Source organism: Euprymna scolopes, chromosome 22 (genome assembly GCF_053919585.1).
Source record: "Euprymna scolopes isolate OS-2025 chromosome 22, ASM5391958v1, whole genome shotgun sequence".
NCBI classification, from domain to species: Eukaryota; Metazoa; Mollusca; class Cephalopoda; order Sepiida; family Sepiolidae; genus Euprymna; species Euprymna scolopes.
In genome coordinates, this window is record NC_136503.1 from 120590565 (window position 1) to 120613930 (window position 23366).

A 23366-nucleotide genomic window follows, 5' to 3' on the forward strand; every position below is an offset into this window, starting at 1 on the left:
GGAAGTTTGTGGAAACAGCTCCCAGACCTGATCGCGCCCCTTCTGCCATTCATGAAGCATCTGTCCGTCAAGCTGAGGCTGCCCTTTTTGAAAATCGGCGCATTAATATTCACCAAATAGCCCAAGATGTCAAGATTAGTACAGGGTCTGTGGAAACTATAATTCATAACCGTTTGCATATGCATAAGGTGTCTGCCAGATGGATTCCCAGGTTGCTCACACCATTCCAGAAGTGAGAATGCGTTGAGTGCTCGAGGATGAATTTGGAAATGTGCCAAGATGAGTCAAAGTTTTTCAAAAGACAGATTACACAGGATGAAACCTGGGTCCATCACTATGATCCAGAGACCAAAGCACATCAATGCAGTGGAATCACTTGGACTCACCACCTCCAAAGATGCCATGCTCACAGTATTCTGGGTCCAGGACGGAGTAGTGATGACAGATTTCCTGGCAAAGGGTACCACAATTACAGGAGCCTATTATGCTTCACTTTTGAGGAAATTAAGGGAAGCTATCAAAATCAAGAAGCGGGGCAAGATCAGCAAAGGTATTCTCCTCCTGCAGGACAACGCTCCGGTCCATAACTCGCATTTTTTTTTACACAGGCATCACATTATCAAGGCCAAGAGGCAACTCAAGGATAAGGGTTAAAGAGTGTACAGTAGAAATTGGACAATATAGTTAGTAATGAAAATTCGGTAAATTTGTGAACTTATATGGAACGGTTCATCAAGAACTTATTTACGTTAGACTTGAAGACGATCATATTGTAGTAAGCCGGAAAGCAGGAAAACGGAAGACAATTCCACAGGCGTGCAGTTCTAAGAAAGAAGCTTTGTTCATGAAATCTACGTTTAGGTTTAGGCACAGATAAAGAGTGGGGGGAATTATTGATAGTGTTTTCAGCTAGACGAGTGTTTCTTGTGAAAGTTTGGCAAGGGGGAACCATAGACTGAAGTTCAGTCGAACACTTTCCATGAAAATAACGATACATCAGAGACAAACTCGCAACATCTCTTCTGTGAGATAGAGGTTGCAGCGAAGAGAAAAGGACATCTCCTACAAGGCTACAAAGTCTATTTTGAACTCTATTAAGGCGGGCCAAGTCCTTTCTAGCAGCTCCTGCCCAGATGTGGCAACAGTATTCCATGCTTGGACGTACCTGGCTCTTATATAGATAGAGAATTGCATCAGCAGTGAGATATCTACTGGATCGATAGAAAGATCCCACTATTTTTCCAGCGGTCTTGGCAACAGATTTGATGTACATGTTCCATTTAAGATCAGGAGTAATGGTCAAGCCCAGAAGCTTGTCAAAACTTGAGGCCTCCTGAAGACGAGAGCCATTCATTTCAATTGATGCCAAATATGGATCAGAATGTTGATGATGTAAAGAGAGAAGCTTAATTTTAGATGCATTAAAAGTAACCAGCCACTCCTTTCCCCATTGTACCACGTGCTCAAGATCAGAGGAGAGAGAATCGGAGAGAACTTGGTCATTTACTGTCTTAGGTGTGCTAATATAAATGGTAGTGTCATCAGCATAAATGTCTACAAATGATGTAAGGATGTGATTTGGAAGATCATTAATGTAGATCAGGAAAAGAGTTGGGCCCAGGATGGACCCCTGAGCGACACCAGCATTAATACTGTGAGCTTCTGATTTTTGCCCCTCAACTACTACTCTTATGAACCTATCAGAAAGAAATGATTTAATAATTGAGACATTTCCAGCTATACCGTAGCTGGAGATCTTGTGAAGTAAACCTTTATGCCATACCCTATCAAAGACCTTAGATATGTTAAGAGCAATTGCCCTTGAAAGGTTTCCTACGTCGAGAGATTTGCTAATCCTATGCAATATAACTGTAAGCACATCTGCTGTAGATCTTGCAGAACGGAAACATATTGAGTGTCACTTAGAAGGTTATTTTTGTTGAGATGGTTGCTTATTTCTGTATTTAACACAAATTCCAGCAACTTACTCATGATACCACAGGTGACTTATTGGCATGTACTGAGAGGGGGATGAGCGATCACCTGAATTCTTAAATACAGGACATACTGATGAGATTTTCCAGGGAGATGGGAAACTATTCTCCTTAAGACAACGTTTAAACAGTTTTGTAAGTATGGACGCTAGTTCTGGTTGAAGTTTTTTGAGTACTATAATTGGAATACCGTCACTGGAATCAAGGTTTTTTATTAGCTTGGCAACATCACGTACAGATATATGTGTATCACATAGCGTGTTTTCTGATACAGGAGAAAATATTGGGGGTTGGTGGCCTTGGTCGCAAAGGGTAGAATTTGTTGCAAAGTTCTTGGTAAAGAGTTTGGCTTTGTCTGATGCTGACGAGATTACCTCAGGTTCATTGATGATAGTTGGAATAGAGCACACGTTCTGTTCAGGATTTTGTTTGCTATTTGCCAAAACTGGTGGGAACCAAGCCACTGCTCAGCTACTTTGGACTTGACGAATTAAGCATACAACTCTCTTGCGTTTATTATTCATTTCTTACAATGGTTGCTGGAAGTCCTGAAAGCGGCTTTAGTTTCAGTACATCTATTATGTTGGAAGCAGTGGAAAAAGTGATTTCTGTGCACAATGACAGCAGCACATTCTGGAGAGAACCATGGCTGGCTGTTAGGTTTTTGCTGGAACTTTTTCGAGGGTATGAAACGGTCTATAACTTTTTTTTTTTTTTTTTTTTACAAAGGCATCACCACATTATCAAGGTCCAGAGGCCACTCAAGGATAAGGGTTAAAGAGTGTACAGTAGAAATTGGTCAATATAGTAATCATTAGTAATGAAAATTTGGTAAATTTAATAACTTATATGGAACGGCTCATCAAGAACTTATTTACTTTAGACTTGAACACAACCATATTGTAGTCAGCCGGAAAGCAGGAAAACGGAAGACAATTCCACAGGCGTGCAGTTCTAAGAAAGGAGCTTTGTTCATGGAATCTACGTTTAGGTTTAGGCACAGATAAAGAGTGGGGGAAATTATTGATAGTGTTTTCAGCTAGACGAGTGTTTCTTGTGAAAGTTTGGCGAGGGGGGACCATAGATTGAAGCTCAGTTGAACACTTTCCATGAAAATAACGATACATCAGAGACAAACTCGCAACATCTCTTCTGTGAGATAGAGGTTGCAAGGAGGAGAAAAGGACATCTCCTACGAGGCTACGAAGTCTATTTTGAACTCTATCAAGGCAGGACAAGTCCTTTCTAGCAGCTCCTGCCCATATGTGGCAACAGTATTCTATCCTTGGACGTACCTGGCTCTTATATAGATAGAGAATAGCATCAGCAGTGAGATATCTACCGGATCGATAGAAAGATCCCACTATTTTTCCAGCGGCCTTGGCAACAGATTTGATATACATGTTCCATTTAAGATCAGGAGTAATGGTCAAGCCCAGAAGCTTGTCAAAACTTGAGGCCTCCTGAAGACGAGAGCCATTCATTTCAATTGATGACAAATGTGGATTAGAATGTTGATGATGTAAAGAGAGAAGCTTGGTTTTAGATGCATTAAAAGTAACCAGCCACTCCTTTCCCCATTGTACTACGTGCTCAAGATCAGAGGAGAGAGAATTGGAGAGAACTTGGTCGTTTACTGTCTTAGATGTGGTACCATAAATGGTAGTGTCGTCAGCATAAATGTCTACAAATGATGTAAGGATATGATTTGGAAGATCATTAATGTAGATCAGGAAAAGAGTTGGGCCCAGGATGGATCCCTGAGGGACACCGGCATTAATACTCTGAGCTTCTGATTTTTGCCCCTCAACTACTACTCTTATGAACCTATCAGAAAGAAATGATTTAATAATTGAGACATTTCCAGCTATACCATAGCTAGCGATCTTATGAAGTAAACCTTTATCCCATACCCTATCAAGGGCTTTAGATATGTCAAGAGCAATTGCCCTAGAAAGATTGCCACCGTCGAGAGATTTGCTAATCCTATGCGATATAACTGTAAGGACATCTGCTGTAGATCTAGCAGAACGGAAACCATATTGAGTGTCACTAAGAAGGTTATTTTTGTTGAGATGGTTGATTACTTCTGTATTTAACACAGATTCTAGCAACTTACTCATGATGCACAGGAGACTTATTGGCCTGTACACTAGAGGGGGATGAACGATCACCTGAATTCTTAAATACAGGGCATACTGATGAGATTTTCCAGGGAGATGGGAAACTATTCTCCTTAAGACAACGTTTAAACAGTTTTGTAAGTATGGGCGCTAGTTCAGGTTGAAGTTTTTTGAGTACTATAATTGGAATACCATCAGGGCCAGTTGCTTTACTCGAATCAAGGTTTTTGATTAGCTTCGCAACATCACGTACAGATATACGTATATCACATAGCGTGTTTTCTGATACAGGAGGAAATATTGGGGGTTGGCGGTCTTGGTCGCAAAGGGTAGAATTAGCTGCAAAGTTCTTGACAAAGAGTTTGGCTTTGTCTGATGCTGACGAGATTACCTCAGGTCCATTGATAATAGTTGGGATGAAGCACATGCTTCTGTTCAGGATTCTGTTTGCTATTTGCCAAAACTGGTGGGAACCAAGCCGCTGCTCAGCTACTTTGGACTTAACAGATTGAGCATACAACTCTCTTGCGTTCCTTATTACTTTCTTACAATGGTTGCTGGCACTCCTGAAAACGGCTTTAGTTTCCATACATCTATTACGTTTGAAGCAGTGGAAAAAGTGATTTCTGTGCGCAATGGCAGCAGCACATTCTGGAGAGAACCATGGGTGGCTGTTAGGTTTTTGCTGAAACTTTTTCGAGGGTATGAAATGGTCAATACCTACAATTAACCATTCAGTTAGGTCTAATACTATAGAGGACACATCCTTTTTAAACATGGAATGCAGAGGTAGATCAGATGTAAATGTACGGAAGCTATCCCAGTCAGCCTTAGTGTATCGATATACTGTACGATGAAGAGGTACGTCTGGGGACTTATTACATTTCATTTTTATCTTAATTGATACAACAGAGTGGTCGGAAGATCCAAGAGGCGACAGAACAGAAACTGAACATAGTTCAGGGCAAGTTGTGAGAAAAAGGTCTAGTAGGCTCGCATACTGGCCGTCATTATCGGGCACACGGGTAGGTTCCTGAACAATCTGAGTGAGGTCATAGGCAATGGAGAAATCATGAGAGAACCTCCCCTCATCATCGGTCTTGTTTGAGTGGGTCAACCATTCGACGTTGTGAACATTGAAGTCTCCACATACGTGAATGTTAGCTGAAGGATAAGTAGAAAGAACTTGGTCAATTTTCTCAGATATGCTTTGAAAGATAGTAACTCTGCTGTTGTGGGGGCGATAGAGAGTAAATATAAATGCAGTAGTGTGAGCTAAAGTACCCGGAAGCACATATAGGGTAAGTTAGGATCTTCCCTGGAGATGTCCCTTCCACATGGAAAGCTATCTTTAATATAGGCACATATTCCATGCCCATGGCGATCTTGGGGGTCAGATTTAGAAGTTAAGTTAGAGTATCCTGTAATTGCAAACTCATCTAGGGAAATAGCCTGTCCAATGCCAGTTTCACTTAAAAATAAAAGGTCTGGTTTAGTTTCCTGTAATTGGGTTTCAACCTCTGGAAGGTTAGAACGTAGACCCCTGATGTTGGAGAAGGAGACATGGTAGTAGGGGTATACATTGGAAGTTGGAGAACCGGGTTTAATTGTGTATTTTTTGTTGAAACTTGTCCTGATGGAATTTTGGAATTTGTGGACTAGGTCGTCAGATTTACTTAGAGCAGGACAGAGAGGGGAAACTAAGAGAGAAAAGGAAAGGAAGAAATTATTATTTTTTTTTGTAGAACATGATAAGATAAAGCTGTAACAATTACCCACTAATATGGCATCGAGAGGCCCCACTAGAAGCTACTGCATGGTCCAGAATCCATGCACCAAATGGCAATACAGCAGCCCCAGTACTTTGATCAAAACCACGGGCGTGTGGTTATGTAATCCTGCCCCATCCTCCCTACTCTCCTGACCTTGCGCCCTCTGACTTTCACCTCTTCCCAGCCATGAAGTTGTTTTTGAAAGGAAAGCGTTTCCCAGATGATGCAGACTTGGTTTCTGAAGTCACGTCGTGGTTGGAGGACCAACCTGGGGTGTTTTACAAAAACGGTCCCCAGAGCTGCATCAAACGATGTGAGAAATGCATAACTCTGGGTGATTCCTCTGTAGAGAAAGACTAATAACTGTGCCAAGTTTCGTTGCTCTACTGCTATGGAAAGTTGGTCAGGGGCATTACTTCTTGCACGCTCCTCGTAGTACCGAAATAAAACATCGAAAGAGAAGAAAACCATTTGTTTCTCGGTTTTGAATAGTAAAGAATAGGCGTCTCAGGTGTGATGAAATGAATTTTCGAACCACTTTTATGCTTTTTATGCTTTTTATTTATTCTTAAGAAGAAATTTTATGCAAAGGACCTTGTATAAATTATAACTATGGATCAAATTCTATGCAAATGTGAAATATCTCAATTTTAAAATGCCAGATTGTGTCCATACGATGCACCCAAATTACCTTTCAAATGCTAAAGATTTGAATATTTTTAAATGATGTCTTTGGATACAACTTCACAAAAATCGGATGAAATATGAATTTTCACACAAGGGACCATTATTACCCTTTTGCATAAAACTGAATCAGACTAAATACAGCCTACATTATATTCCTTGAGGCACAGCAGCTCTGTTTCAAAATTTATAATAATCAGTTAATTAGTTTAGGAGTGAATAATGCATATAAGCATAACTTTTATACATGAACGCCTTGAATGTTCAAGTTTACACTGTGTTGCCTAAAATCAATATTCCTATAATTTTTTTTCTGTATTGATATTCATATTAAAACTCCCTTTTTTTCTATTTATTAACAATAAAATACAACTTTGTTATATATGGGCTGTGGAATTGCATTCATCTGCAAAAGATCTAGCTAATTTGCATATTCTTTTAAACATTCATTTTAATTAATTTCCTATTAGTTTTTTCGGTTTTCTTATGGGATGATCATCTTTAGTTAACTATTACGTGTAATTATATTCATGCAGATATTCTACATGATTTATACTTGCGTAAGGTCATTGTAAACACAAACCTCTTCTCTATATATTTATGTATGCGTATATGTATTTTTTTAAAGTTTTGCATACCAAATTTCCCTGTCAGTTTTTGGTCTACAGACTCGAAAATTAATATATAGGATATTCGAACTCATGTGAAACTTTATATTTGGATTTTAGCCGGGGGAAATTGGTCCAAAAGGGTGAACATTTTTAAAAACATGAAATTTGCTAGGTGAAGGTCGAACGATGGATTTATCAATATGCGTAACGTAATAGCTATTAGTTCATGTTTCAATTGGAGCAAACATTTCTTCATATCTCAGGCATTAACGTCAAAGGAAAAAGTAAATGATAAACTAAACGTTTCGGTTTCGATTCTCAGTAGTGGCGCACGAGACATTTTTTTTAATCATTACTATATATTAGGTTCAATATAATATAATAATAAATACGGAATCTGCATTAATCAAAATATCATATTTAAGCATATTTTATGACCGAGCAATGCCGAGCGGTCTGCTAGTATATCTATAAAAGATATAAAAGAGATATTTCCTATATAATTCATGAGCGTTTTAATATATCTAAGAAACGAAAATTCTTATAAAATGTGAAGCTATCTTTGAAATTTTGTGATTACAATTTTCGATACTTCTGCATTTACCAACCCGCGATTTCCACGAAGTTACTCGGATGTGCCTGGCAGATGAGGGAAATAACCGGAAACGGCCGGCTGATAAACTGCTACTAGCAAATCATAATGTTAAACCGAAAAACATGGAAATAGAATAAATACAAAAAAGATAACAAAAATCATAAGTCAAAAATGTTAGTTTTTTTGTAATAAAAATATTTTGTTGGATAAATGTAATTTTATTTCGATGTTTTTTTTTGTTTTTTTTTTTAACTTTTAAGAAAGGAAGTTTTGTGTATATGAAAACAGATTTTAAAAAATGATGGGAAAGTTGAAAAAAAAGTGTTTTTTTTTTCAGAAATGTTTATTTTATGTTACTGTTTGTTGGTTGATGGAGGAATCTGCTGTAGGCGAAGAAAATATATCATTTTTCTCCAACAACAATAATCCAGTACAACTGTCTTATTCTTTTCTGATTTTCTGAATAATTTTCTTAAATTTTTAACTTCATTTTCTTCCAATTTATATTTTAAAAATGCGCTTGCTTACATTCTTATTGGCTAAAGCTCGACAAAACATTTGATATCGCTTTCTCATAAGTTAGTTCTACCATGGTGATTGGCCTAAGCGTTTCTCGCATCGCATTGCAATCGTCCGTTTCCGGTTATTTCCGTCATCTTCCGGGCACACCCGAGTAACTTCGTGGAAATCGCAGATCGGTAAATGCAGAAATAACAACTTTTATTAATCTAACAGAAATTAATTGATTAAAGAAAAGGTTGTGTGAAAATTAACTTCTAATTACTAAGTAAATTATTACTGTGCCAGAATCTTATCTGTAACTTACATCATATTGTACTAAGTATTACCAAGTATTATTGCAATGAAAACAATAATTATTCAAAAAATATTATTCTTATCATGCTGGAATTATAATTATTAAATAGAACAACATCATACATTAAATTTGGAAAAATTGGATCGTGACCAAATTCTTCAAAAATAATGTCGAAGGTCATACTAGATGCCAACTTTATTGGATCAAATATGATAAGGGTAGCGAATCTGGACGTTGAACAGAATCGAAGTTATTGGCCAAAGACTGATTCTCGTCTATTCTATCTACATCCTTGATCTTGCTCTTAAACCTAGAAATCCTTGATCTTGCTCTAAAACCTAGAAATCCTAAATTGTCCAGATTTTCCATAACCGATATTTTGATAAGGATTGGCGACGATGTGTAACGCGATGTAGACAATAAACTGTGCACAGACATTGAAAAAGCTAGACCGAAAATATAATCTCCAACCATCGCCCTCCACTTCATGGGGAAAAATGAAGAATAATCGATTAAGACGGACTACTCACCACGTGCATGCGTACGTGTGTCACTACTGAGTTTATTATGCTTGTTACATGATAAAAGTGTCATATTTAAGTATCAATATATTTTAAAAGTGTCATATTTAAGTATCAATATATTTTAAAAGTGTCATATTTAAGTATCAATATATTTTAAAAGTGTCATATTAAAGTATCAATATATTTTAAAAGTGTTATATTTAAGTGTCAATATATTTTAAAAGTGTTATATTTAAGTATCAATATATTGTAAAAGTGTCATATTTAAATATCAATATATTTTAAAAGTGTTACATTTAAGTGTACATATATTTTAAAAGTGTTATATTTAAGTATATATATATTCAAAAAGTGTTATATTTCAGTGTCAATATATCTTAAAAGTGTCATATTTAAGTATCAATATATTTTAAAAGTGTCATATTTAAGTATCAATATATTGTAAAAGTGTCATATTTAAGTATCAATATATTTTAAAAGTGTCATATTAAAGTATCAATATATTTTAAAAGTGTTATATTTAAGTGTCAATATATTTTAAAAGTGTTATATTTAAGTATCAATATATTGTAAAAGTGTCATATTTAAATATCAATATATTTTAAAAGTGTTACATTTAAGTGTACATATATTTTAAAAGTGTTATATTTAAGTATATATATATTCAAAAAGTGTTATATTTCAGTGTCAATATATCTTAAAAGTGTCATATTTAAGTATCAATATATTTTAAAAGTGTCATATTTAAGTATCAATATATTGTAAAAGTGTCATATTTAAGTATCAATATATTTTAAAAGTGTCATATTAAAGTATCAATATATTTTAAAAGTGTTATATTTAAGTGTCAATATATTTTAAAAGTGTTATATTTAAGTATCAATATATTGTAAAAGTGTCATATTTAAATATCAATATATTTTAAAAGTGTTACATTTAAGTGTACATATATTTTAAAAGTGTTATATTTAAGTATATATATATTCAAAAAGTGTTATATTTCAGTGTCAATATATCTTAAAAGTGTCATATTTAAGTATCAATATATTTTAAAAGTGTTATATTTAAGTATCAATATATTTGAAAAGTGTTATATTTAAGTATCAATATATTTTAAAAGTGTTATATTTAAGTATCAATGTATTTTAAAAGTGTCATATTTTAGTGTTAATGTATTTTACTAACTGTGTTAACGATTTACGTATTTATCTACGTCATTATTCCATTCAAACGCGTTTTTTTTTGTTTCTATGGTGATACTTTAGCTATTTCATACTCATGCACCTGGGAAAACTGGCTGATACACCACGGTTCTGAAACCGTGAGAAACCATACGTTATCCCCTGCATCACACAGTCATAATAAATAAAAAACAATAATATAAAATCTTTTACAGGGAAATTTTCTAAATAACATTTATGAAACATTAGTAAAACACCTTTTTAATTAAAAAGTAAATTTAGAAGTTTACTGTATTACTGAAAATCATAACATTACTTTTTTACTGAAAATTTATGAAAATAATAACATTTACTTTATTATTGAAAATCATAATATTTACTTTATTATTGAAAATCATAACATTTACTTTATTATTGAAAATCATAACATTTATTTTTTACTGAAAATCACATTTACTTTATTATGTAAAATAATAACATTAACTTTTTTATTGAAAATCATAATATTTACTTTATTATTGAAAATCATCATATTTACTTTATTACTAAAAATGATAACATTTACTTTTTTACTGAAAATCATAACATTTACTTTATTGTTAAAAATCATCACATTTACTTTATTACTGAAAATCATAACATTTACTTTATTACTGAAAATGATAACATTTAATTTTTTACTGAAAATGACAACATTTACTTTTTTTACTGAAAATCATAACATTTACTGTATTGTTGAAAATCAAAACATTTACTTTATTACTGAAAATCATCACATTTTTTTTATTAATGAAAACCAAAACATTTACTTTATTACTGGAAATCATAATATTTACTTTATTACTGAAAATCATAACATTAACTTTATTACTGAAAATCATCACATTTTTTTTATTAATGAAAACCAAAACATTTACTTTATTACTGAAAATCATAACATTTACTTCATTACTGAAAATCATAACATTTACTTTATTATTGAAAATCATAATATTTACTTTATTATTGAAAATTATCATATTTACTTTATTACTGAAAATCATAACATTTACTTTATTACTGAAAATCATAACATTTACTTTATTATTGAAAATCAAAACATTTACTTTATTATTGAAAATCATAACATTTACTTTATTATTGAAAATCAAAACATTTACTTTATTATTGAAAATCAAAACATTTACTTTATTATTGAAAATCATAACATTTACTTTATTATTGAAATCAAAACATTTACTTTGTTACTGAAAATCATCACATATTTTTTATTACTGAAAACCAAAACATTTACTTTATAACTGAAAATCATAACATTTACTTTATTACTGAAAATCATCACATTTACTTTATTATTGAAAATCAAAATATTTACTTTATTACTGAAAATCAAAACATTTACTTTATTACTGAAAATCATAACATTTACTTTATTATTGAAAATCATAACATTTACTTTATTATTGAAAATCAAAATATTTACTTTATTATTGAAAATTATCATATTTACTTTATTACTGAAAATCATAACATTTACTTTATTACTGAAAATCATAACATTTACTTTATTATTGAAAATCAAAATATTTACTTTATTATTGAAAATTATCATATTTACTTTATTATTGAAAATCAAAACATTTACTTTATTATTGAAAATCATAACATTTACTTTATTATTGAAAATCATAGCATTTACTTTATTATTGAAATCAAAACATTTACTGTATTACTGAAAATCATCACATATTTTTATTACTGAAAACCAAAACATTTACTTTATTACTGAAAATCATAACATTTACTTTATTACTGAAAATCATCACATTTACTTTATTACTGAAAATCAAAACATTTACTTTATTATTGAAAATCATAACATTTACTTTATTATTGAAAATCAAAACATTTACTTTATTATTTAAAATCATCACATTTTTTTATTACTGAAGACCAAAACATTTACTTTATTACTGAAAATCATAACATTTACTTTATTACTGAAAATCATAACATTTACTTTATTACTGAAAATCATACTTTTACTTTATTACTGAAAATAATAACATTTACTTTATTACTGAAAATCAAAACATATACTTTATTATTGAAAATCATAACATTTATTTATTATTGAAAATTATAACATTTACTTTATTACTGAAAATCATAACAATTATGTTATTACTGAAAATCATCACATTTATTAATTTATGAAAATCATTACATCAACTTTAGCACTGAAAATGAACACATTTACTTTATTATTACTGAAACTCATAACATTTTTACTTTATTATTAAAAATCATAACATTTACTTTATTATTGAAAATCATCACATTTACTTTATTACTGAAAATCATCATATATACTTTATTATTGAAAATCATAACATTTACTTTATTACTGAAAATCATCACATGTACTTTATTACTGAAAATCATAACATTTACTTTATTACTGAAAATCCTCACATTTACTTTATTACTGAAAATTATAACATTTATTTTATTACTGAAAATCATAACATTTACTTTATTACTGAAAATCATAACATTTACTTTATTACTGAAAATCATCACATTGATTATTTTAATGTTGAAAATCATAACTTTTACTTTATTACTGAAAATCATAACATTTACTTTATTACTGAAAATCATAACACTGGCTTTTTTTACTGAAAATCATCACATTTACTTTATTACTGAAAATCATCATATATACTTTATTAAAGTAAATGTTATTATTGAAAATAATAACATTTACTTTATCACTGAAAATCAAACATTTACTTTATTACTGAAAATCATAACATTTACTTTATTACTGAAAATCATAACATTTACTATTGTACTGGAAATAATAGCATTTACTTTATCACTGAAAATCATAACATTTACCTTATTACTGAAAATAATAACATTTACTTTCGTACTGGAAATAATAACATTTACTTTATGACTGAAAATTATCACATTTACTTTATGACTGAAAATCATAACATTTACTTTATAACTGAAAATCATAATATTTACTTTATGACTGAAAATCATAACATTTACTTTATAACTGTAAATCATAACATTAACTTTATTACTGAAAATCATAACATTTACTTTATTACTGAAAATCATAACATTTACGTTATCATTGAAAATCATAACATTTACTTTATTATTGAAAATCAAAACATTTACTTTATTACTGAAACTCATCACATTTTTTTTATTAATGAAAACCAAAACATTTACTTAATTACTGAAAATCATAACATTTACTTTATTACTGTAAATCATAACATTAACTTTCTTATTGAAAATCATCATAATTACTTAATTACTGAAAATCATCACATTTACTTTATTACTGAAAATCATAACATTTACTTTATTACTGAAAATCATAACATTTTCTTTATTACTGAAAATCAAAGCATTTACTTTATTACTAAAAATCATAACATGATTTGAACGTAGAAAGGAATAGATTTGTAAAAAAAATTTTCAGTATACAATTATTTGAAACTTAATGAAACTGGAAACGTTGTTTATAACTGTTTGGTACAAGAGAAACAGTCGACAGATGTCGGCCCATAACTACGAATTCTATATAAAAGCTTATGAGTGAGAAAATTTAATATCGCCAGACACCTTGTATAAAGAAGGTATTTTTTTTTCTTTTTCGACAGAATCAACTAAAAAAGACCAACGATGAACTTCGAGATATCAAAATACGACAAGAAAAACAAGAAAAACTTGAGGAATTGCATGTGTTAGAATTTCAAAGGAAAAAGGCGGTAAGAAAAATTGTTTGAACATTTTTACTTCGTAATGTACGAAACAGGGAGGGCATAGTGTTCCTCATTTCATCCTTGAGATGTTATGATAAAAATATAATTAATTTGACAGTAAAATACTTTAACATGTTAAGCGACAACACTGAAACCCTCCTTAATGTATAGTCGGAAGCTGAAATGTTGGAAAACTCTCTGCCTGATACATAATTTAAACTTTAGAAATCTATCAAAATTTTTCTATTGATTCTAATTTTACGATATTTTTAGGGTCAATGTGAAATTTTATGCTCTTTCCAATAAACCTTATATAATATTTTATACAAACGTTTTTTTTTATTTACGCCCCCCCCATTTTCTTGGAAAGAAAGGGGGTAGAATAATTCACGCCTCCCATTTTGGAATGTCTATTAAGAAGTAAATAATTTATTCACCAAAGTGTAATATATCACAAATTGAAGAGAAAAGGTCAATAAATAATATATTAAAATTTAAAACACAAAAGTAGTGTTTCTTAGAAATTTACCTGTAAAGTCCGAAGTTAAAACCTTTTTTTTTTTAAAAAAAAGATGTCGTTTGTTTTTTTTTTACTTACATGAATGAGTTTATTTTATGTTTTAAAGTATTTTCAAGCGCTTTTCTTTATTTTTTAATAATCCAATGCGGGTGTGTGGGTGCCAAATACCTCCAGATTTTCTAGACTTCCCCGCTAGATTGCAAACGAAATCTCCAGATCTAGCAGGAAAACCGCTAAATTGTAACACTGGTCACGTGATAGGAAGCGGTAATAAATAATTGTCCCTAAATAAAAAAAATGGCCTCTCGGTACAAAGAAAAACATCTATTTATCATAGAAAAATTAAGTATAATGTTATAATTAAAAAGAAATATATAAAAACACACATGGATATAGTAAACATATTATACCAAAACGTGGAAGCCATCCGTCCAGTGGGTTTTTAGACTATTAATTCCGAACGAACCAAGAGTTACATTTATATATATATATATATATATATATATATATATATATATATATATATATATATATATATATACTAGCTGTACCTGGCCACGCGTTGCTGTGGCTCAGTTTGTTAAAATGGAACACATGTGAAAGTAGAGAAAAGTTTGATTCTTTTTTTCAAGAGAATGTACAAATTATTTATTTTTTTTAACAGATGTTAAGAAAATAAACAGAAAAATACTTCCATCATTAATTATGCAAAAAAATAAATAAAATGTTGATTTAGTGTTTCAATATGCTTATAAATTACGATAAAACTTGCTGAGTATGCACTGTTTTATGGTTGTTGTAAAAATGGAAGGGAAACTTAAATTTCGCTTCGTTTTAATCTTTCTTATTTTTTAATTGTGCCCCCCCAAACGACTATAATCAAAACAGTAACATTCAACAATTGTACTTTATGTATATAAAACACAAAATATTTATTTAAAAAAATTTTTTTTTTAAAGTTAATAACGAAAGGGAAATAATTCCATTTTTAAACGAAAAAGTCAGTTTGGTATATCTTTTTGTTATTTTTTTTACATAACTCCAGCTTACCATTCACATTGGAAATGTCGACATTTATAGGTTGTCGGGTACGTTTACAATGAATAAACACTCCAATCTAGTAGATGTATCAGAAATTTTGTAGGAATTTTTTACACCCCTATCATGAAACTGCGAATAAAATATAAAAATCTCGTAATTTCTCCTTTAAAAGTGAGTTGTTTATTTTCTTTATGGATTATACTTCCAAAATAAACTATTAAAGTTATTTTAAAAGTAATAGAAATATTTTTTTAAACAGTAATGAATTTTATGAACTCAATATTTTTCAATTTTTAAACTTTAAAAATCTATCAAAATTTTTCTATTGGTTCTATTTTTACGATATTTTCAGGGTCAATATGAAATTTTATACTCTTTCCAATAAACTGAATATAATATTTTAGACAAACGTTTTTATTCCCGCCTCGCCCCCATTTTCAAGTGTCTAGTAAAAAGTAAATAATTAATTTACACACCAAAGTTTTATATATCACACATTGAAGAGAAAAGGTCAATAAGTAATATATTAAAATTTAAAACAAAAAAGTAGTGTTTTTTAGAAATTTACCTGTAAAGTTCGAAGTTTAAAACCTTTTTTTTAACCACGTTGTTTGTTTTTTATTTTGTTTTTTTTAATGAAACCTTGGTCCTTGCTCCTTTAATTGAAAAAAAAAAATAGGGCTTGAATTACATTTTTCGAGTAGTTATAAGCTTGGAACGACAGGGGGTCGAATAATTCACGCCTCCCATTTTGAAATGTCTATTAAAAAGTAAATAAATCATAAATTGAAGAGAAAAGGTCAATAAATAAATAATATATTCAAATTTAAAACAAAAAAGTAGTGTTTTTTTAGAAATTTACCTGTAAAGTCTGAAGTTAAAACTTTAAAAAAAAAACATGTTTTTTTTGTTTTTTTTAATGAAACCTTGGTCATTGCTCCTTTAATTGGAAAAAAATAGGGCTTCACTTACATTTTTCGAGGAGTTATAAGCTTGGAAAGACGGGGTGAAATTATTCACTATTTTTCACGAAATTTCTTACACACCTACCAATCTACCCATGTTAAGAACAACTTTCGGAATAGACACCCCTAACCTTGCCAGAATACTCGAAAAGCTATAAAAGTTGACGTTTCGAATGTGAACGATGAGTTGGACGTAATGTAAAAATGTACCGAATTTAAAAGGGAACGGAATTCAAATTTCCGTTCCATTTTTACAACCGTAAAGCAGAGCATTCTATGCAAATTTTACTTAACTTACTGTATTAATGCTATTTTTTTAAGCAAGAAAAAAAAAGTAAATATCCAGATACGCTACTACAGAACACCGACCACTCTAATTTGTTTTTTATAGGTAATTGAGGTCGCTGACAAGGAATCTGATAGTCAAACTTGGGGCAAATTTACCGTTTGCATGGTATTTACCCCTGAACCCACGAACTTCTTTCCACCATTTTTCGGCTTCCGTTTATGCTACGCGCATGCACTCTGTAGCATAAACGACGACTTCACCAAGCAAACTACGTTGGGGGGAGGGGATTTTTTTTTCAGGACATAGAATTTTCTAATTTTCAAAAATACATTATAGCGCTTTTTGGGTGGAAAATTTAAAAGAAGCTGAAAAAGAAAGAAAATAAGAAAAGGAAAGCACACCAAGTTGGAGTAGGGGGGTAATTTATCTGTTTTTTTTTTTACCTGGAACATAGAATTTTCAAATTTTCCGACATTTACCAATTAGAACACCATTTAACATTTTCCGAAGATTTTACTTTGTACATTGGGGGTGCGAGCGGGGGGGGGGGTGATGTTGGGGCACGCGCGCCCTAACATCACCTCCCCCCAAACAAATTAGAGTGGTCGGTGTTCTATAGTAGCGTATCTGGATATTTACCAAAAAAATATTTAGGTTTGGCTATAAATTCCTAAACTCATTGCACCCTAAATAATTTAGGTGACTGAAATAGGAATCTAATTGAATCTTTAATTTCCTGAATAGTATGCGAGAATTCATTTTTCTTCGAGTTATATCGAATTCATTAATACGGACTTTAGGGTTTTTTTTTTCGTAATGTTACTGTAAAAATTATTTTTTATTTATACCTTTACTAAAGTTATGGTTCTCAGTAGTAAATAAAAAAACGCAAGAATTTATTTTTGCTTTTTTTAAAGCATCGTAATTACAAATTACGATGCTTTAAAAAAAGCAAAAATAAAATAAAGCATCGTAATTACAAATTACGATGCTTTAAAAAAAGCAAAAATAAATTCTTGCGTTTTTTTATTTACTACTGAAAACCATAACTTTAGTAAAGGTATTTTTTGTTTAAACAAAGAGTTAAGAAAAATAATTAGTTCATTATATTCCGCGATCATTATTTGAAAAATACTGCAATTTTCATTAAAATTCGTTAATTTCCTGATTTTTGATGAATTTTTAAGTAATGGGAGGAGTCAAAATGTGTACACACTTTGAGCGTCGACATTCATTGTACCTACCAAGCGACCAAGTGTGGTTAATTTAAATTAAATTTCAATCACATGGTTACATTATCAATAATCATGTAATATAACTCATTGAATATTTATCGATATTGTAAACACATTCTGTTTACATTAAGCCTGTAGTGTTTTTTTAGTGATGCAATGTTGTCAACTGAGATTTAAAAAATACCGCGAGATCAGGAGAAAGAAATGTCCAGAAAATCGCTGGATTTTTAATTTTTATCGTCTGAAATTTAAAAAAATACCAATCCCCCCTCCTAAAAAAAATCCATATTTTGACTTCCTACAATAAAAAAATTATAAATATAGTATATTCAATATATAAGATGTTCCGTGTTTTCTCACTATATGTTTCTGGAATTATATTGAAGCGGTTAGCTCCCCAGAAGGCTTACATATTTTATCAGCTAGTTTTGCCTGTTTTTTTTTCAGAGAGGGTATTTTTTTTTGCAGGAAACAAATCATAAACTCAAACTTTTTATAATAAAAGTTAAATTGAAATATACTGCAAATTAAACATCACAATAATGGTGCAACATATTTTGAAATTAGAAAAATAAAAAACAAAAAAACTTTGTTTAGCATATTAAAAGTATTTAGGTTGGTAGATAATTAACTTCTACTGTATTGGTATAAGTTTTTTTTTTTGCTGTTGTTTCTTGCTTTTTACAATTTTAGATCGTAAACTTCGGAGGTTGGAATGCCCCTCCCCACCTAAAATGTACTTGGGAAAATCGATTTTATAGTGAGATTTAAGAATGGTTAGTCGAAAAAGGTAAAAACCAAAACAAATAATCAATAAATAATTGTTACCAAAGGCAATAAATGCTACTTTTTTTTTACTTACATGAATGAGTTTATTTTATGTTTTAAAGTATTTTCAAGCGCTTTTCTTCATTTTTTAATAATCTAATGCGGGTGTGTGGGTGCCAAATATCTCCAGATTTTCTAGACTTCCCCGCCAGATTGCAAACGAAATCTCCAGATCTAGCAGGAAAACCGCTAAATTGTAACACTGGTCACGTGACAGGAAGCGGTAATAAATAATTGTCCCTAAATAGAAAAAATGGCCTCTCGGTACAAAGAAATCCACCTATTTATCATAGAAAAATGAAGTATAATGTTATAATTAAAAAGAAATATATAAAAACACACATGGATATAGTAAACATATTATACCAAAACGTGGAAGCCATCCGTCCAGTGGGTTTTTAGACAATTATTTCTGAACGAACCAAGAGTTACATTTATATATATATATATATATATATATATATATATATATATATATATATATGTGTGTGTGTGTGTGTGTGTGTGTGTGTGTGTGTGTGTGTGTGTGTGTGTGTGTGTGTGTGTATGGGAGCGTATTACATTCAGTTCCCTTAACCAATTTTGAAAGTAAAAAGACGTCATTAATTCGCACCTTCAACTAAAGGCACATGTTACTTTTCTACATTTCCTTCGGTTCTTTATTTTCGTTATTTACTTATTTATACCATCCTCTTAATCTCTATCCGTTTTACTCTGATATGGTTTGGAATTTCATTAAAATCAGATCTAGAACCCCTTCCATTTTCTTCCTCAACGAATTTTATAACATAAATATAATCAAAATAGAATATATTTGAAGCTTTAAAGGAGGTTCATATCCCATAGATTCCTTATGTTAAGTCTGAAACTTATAAAATTTGCTCGTTGGTATAAACAATGTTCTGAAGAAACATTTGTTTTCTTTTTAAAATGAAAGGCATCTTTGATAGGAAGTCGTTGTCAGAAAATATATATAAGAAATAGAGACGGGGCAAATATGTTAGTCTAAGCTATCCTTTCAGGCATCAAACAAAACAAGTATTTCAAGTATTTCGGAGAGCTGCAGTAATTAGAATAGCACTGTTATGAGAAGACAATACTGTGCATCTATATAAACAACACGCTGCCGTTTTCTGGAGTTTGAACGACACAACTATGGAATTGGAAGAGTAAAATTATAAAACGAAAAAAACATTTCAGGTTCCGACCTATGTTATCGCCTTTCACACACATATCAAAAATGTCCGATTCGCAAATGATACTGATTATTGATTAATCTGATGTTACTATGATAAAAATCGATTTTATCAATTTTAAAAGGAATCGTTACAAAACCAGTTTATGTCCTCCCGTCGACTAAAACTATTTAAAAATAATTATATTATAAAAAGTAGCATTCGTTTTTATTAATTTAAAAAAATATTTAGCTGACAATTTTAGTGTTAGAAAAACATTTTTTGATATAAATACATCGTTGATTGCTGTAAAAGAAGTAAGAAAGAAAAGGCCACTAGTTTAATTTAAACAATATTTAGCTGATAGTGGCAATAATTTTTACGGAAGAATAAAGTGTTATTTCTTTCTTAAAATTATTGAAGCTGATAGATATTTATTGTTTCAAAAGAGAATATTATTTATAACAGTAAAGAATAAAGATTTATGTAGCCAGCATAACACAATTTCATAAGTGGGTAACCTAATATTATTAAAATGTAAAATGTAAAGTGTCATGTTGCCTCAAAGTGTTAACTAAAATTATTAAAAAGTAAAATCTAAAGAGTAATGAAAGTGTTACCTAAAATTATTAAAATGTAAAGTGTAATGCTGCTGCAAAGCGTTATCTAAAATTATTAAAATGTAAATTGTAAAGTGCTATGTTGCCTCAAAGTGGTACCTAAAATTATTAAAATGTAAAGTGCTATGTTGCCTCAAAGTGGTACCTAAAATTATTAAAATGTCAAGTGCTACGTTGCCTCAAAGTGGTACCTAAAATTATTAAAATATAAAATATAAAGTGTCATGTTGCTGAAAAGTGGTATCTAAAATTATTAAAATACTAGCTGTACCCGGCCACGCGTTGCTGTGGCTCAGTTTGTTAAAATGGAACACATGTGAAAGTAGAGAAAAGTTTGGGGGGTTTTTTCAAGAGAATGTACAAATTATTTTTTTTTTAACAGATGTTAAGAAAATAAACAGAAAAATACTTCCATCATTAATTATGAAAAAAAAGAAATAAAATACGATAAAACTTGCTGAGTATGCACTGTTTTACGGTTGTTGTAAATATGGAACGGAAACTTAAATTTCGCTTCATTTTAATCTTTCTTGATTATTTAATTGTCCCCCCCAACGAATATTCAACAATTGTACTTTATCTATATAAAACACAAAATGGGTGTTTGTATTACTGTACACATAGATTCGAAAAAGTTGTGAAAAAAAACAAAAACAAATATATAACAAAAACCAAACTGGATATAATTTTCGTGTTTTTATTCAATGTAACATATTTATTCAGCTCGAAAACCATACAGTGTTTATCGATGTATTCGAAAATTCAAGATGGCGTCTCACACCCTCATTAACACCGTAAGTATGGAAGAAGGTGTTATAAATAATAAAAAAACTATACAAAATTTATAAGATCTTTTCCCATACTTACCGTGTTAAAGAGAGAATCAGACGCCATCTTGAATGTTCCAATACATCGGTAAACACTGTATGGTTTTCGAGCTGAATAAACATGTTACATTGAATTGGGAAAAGATGTTATAAATAAAAACTCGCTCAATACATGTTAATGCGACATAGGTTGACATATATTCGGCGTGTTTTTTATAGTATTTTGTATATTTTTTTTTATTTATAACACCTTTTTCTATACTTACGGTGTTAAAGAGGTTGTGAGACGCCTTTCATAATTTTCGAATACATCGGTAAACACTGTATGGTTTTCGAGCCGAATAAATATGTTACATTGAATAAAAACACGAAAAAGATATCCAGTTTTGCAGAAAAGTAACTGATCTTGGCTTTGAAAACATTTATTTGTTATGTATTTTTTTTTTTTTTTGACAACTTTTTCGAATCTATGTGTACAGTAATACAAACCCTCTTCGGAGGTTGGAATGGCCCCCCCCCCCCAACTAAAATGTAGTTCGAAAAATCGATTTATAGTGAGATTAAAGAATGGTTAGTGTAAAAAAAAGGGTGAAAAACAAAAGAAATAAGCAATTAATAATTATTACCAAAAGCAATAAATGCTACTTTTTTTTTACTGGCACAAATAGAGTTGGATACACAAGTAATAGTCGTAGAGTGATAGAGTGTAAGTAAAACCTGGAATATCCGGTTGTTTCGTTTCGTTTTAACAATGGAAAGAGCAGAAAATGGAGAGAAAAGAAAGAAAGAAGGAAAGACCGAAAGGAAAGATAAAGATAGGGAAGTACCCCCACCACCATCACCCATAAAGCAAAAAGACAACGAAATGTAAGAAAGAAAGAAAGCAAAAAAGCACGTAAGGAAAGAGCGAAACGGAAGTTGTGTTTGTGTAAGTAAGTAAGTTTGGTGCGTTTCACGTAAATGTCAATTCAGGTTTTCATTAAACTTTAACCACGCGGGTTATAACGAAATCGAAGTAATGTAATTGTGAATTCAATTCCAGGTAACGGATTGTGTTCTGTTTGAATCTAATTTTATTATAATAAATGCTTTATAAATTGTGTTTATGTTTTATGCTAACCAATGGCAAAGTAAGAATGGTTCGTTTCAGTGTAAGTCCAGTCCAGTTTTTAGATAAATTCTAACCGGTGATCGGTTTTAAATGTCTCCTGTGAACGTTCTGGTACGGTGTAAGTGAGTGGCAGTGGTAGGATGAATTTGTTAGAGAGAGTTTACTTTACTACTTCCATTAAATGTAAGCGATTTTTACAGTGGACTCTCACCAGACAGAATATAGGAAACTGTGATCAGCGAGATCCTTGATATGTAATAACCCTATAACATACGGCAGATTTCGTGATTAAGTTTGTGAATGATACGGCTGCACCAAATGTATACAGGTGCAGTCCTATAAACGTCAAAGTCGGAGGGGAAAAAATGAGTTCATTTTATTTATATAGAGAAGATAAAATATAAAGTGGCATATTGCTGCAAAGTGATACCTAAAATTATTAAAATGTAAAATGTAAAGTGTCATATTGCCGCAAAGTGGTACTTAAAATTATTAAAATGCAAAATGTAAAGTGTCATGTTCCTGAAAAGTGTTACCTAAAATTATTAAAATGTAAAGTGTAATGTTGCTGCAAAGTGTTACCAAAAATTATTAAAATGTAAAATGTAAAGTGTAATGTTGCTGCAAAGTATAACCTAAAATTATAAAAATGTAAAATGT

The 23366-nt window shown here is 30.8% G+C and overlaps 1 protein-coding gene across 1 annotated transcript in view; it reads left to right on the forward strand.

Annotated features, from left to right (window-relative positions):
• The window catches only part of LOC145243689 (cilia- and flagella-associated protein 45-like), a 136419-nt gene that overhangs the window by 71790 nt on the left and 41263 nt on the right, over positions 1-23366 (forward strand). The window contains exon 5 of the mRNA XM_080106749.1: positions 13994-14101. Coding sequence (XP_079962875.1) covers positions 13994-14101 — 108 coding nt within the window. The remainder of the gene's footprint in view (positions 1-13993; positions 14102-23366) is intronic.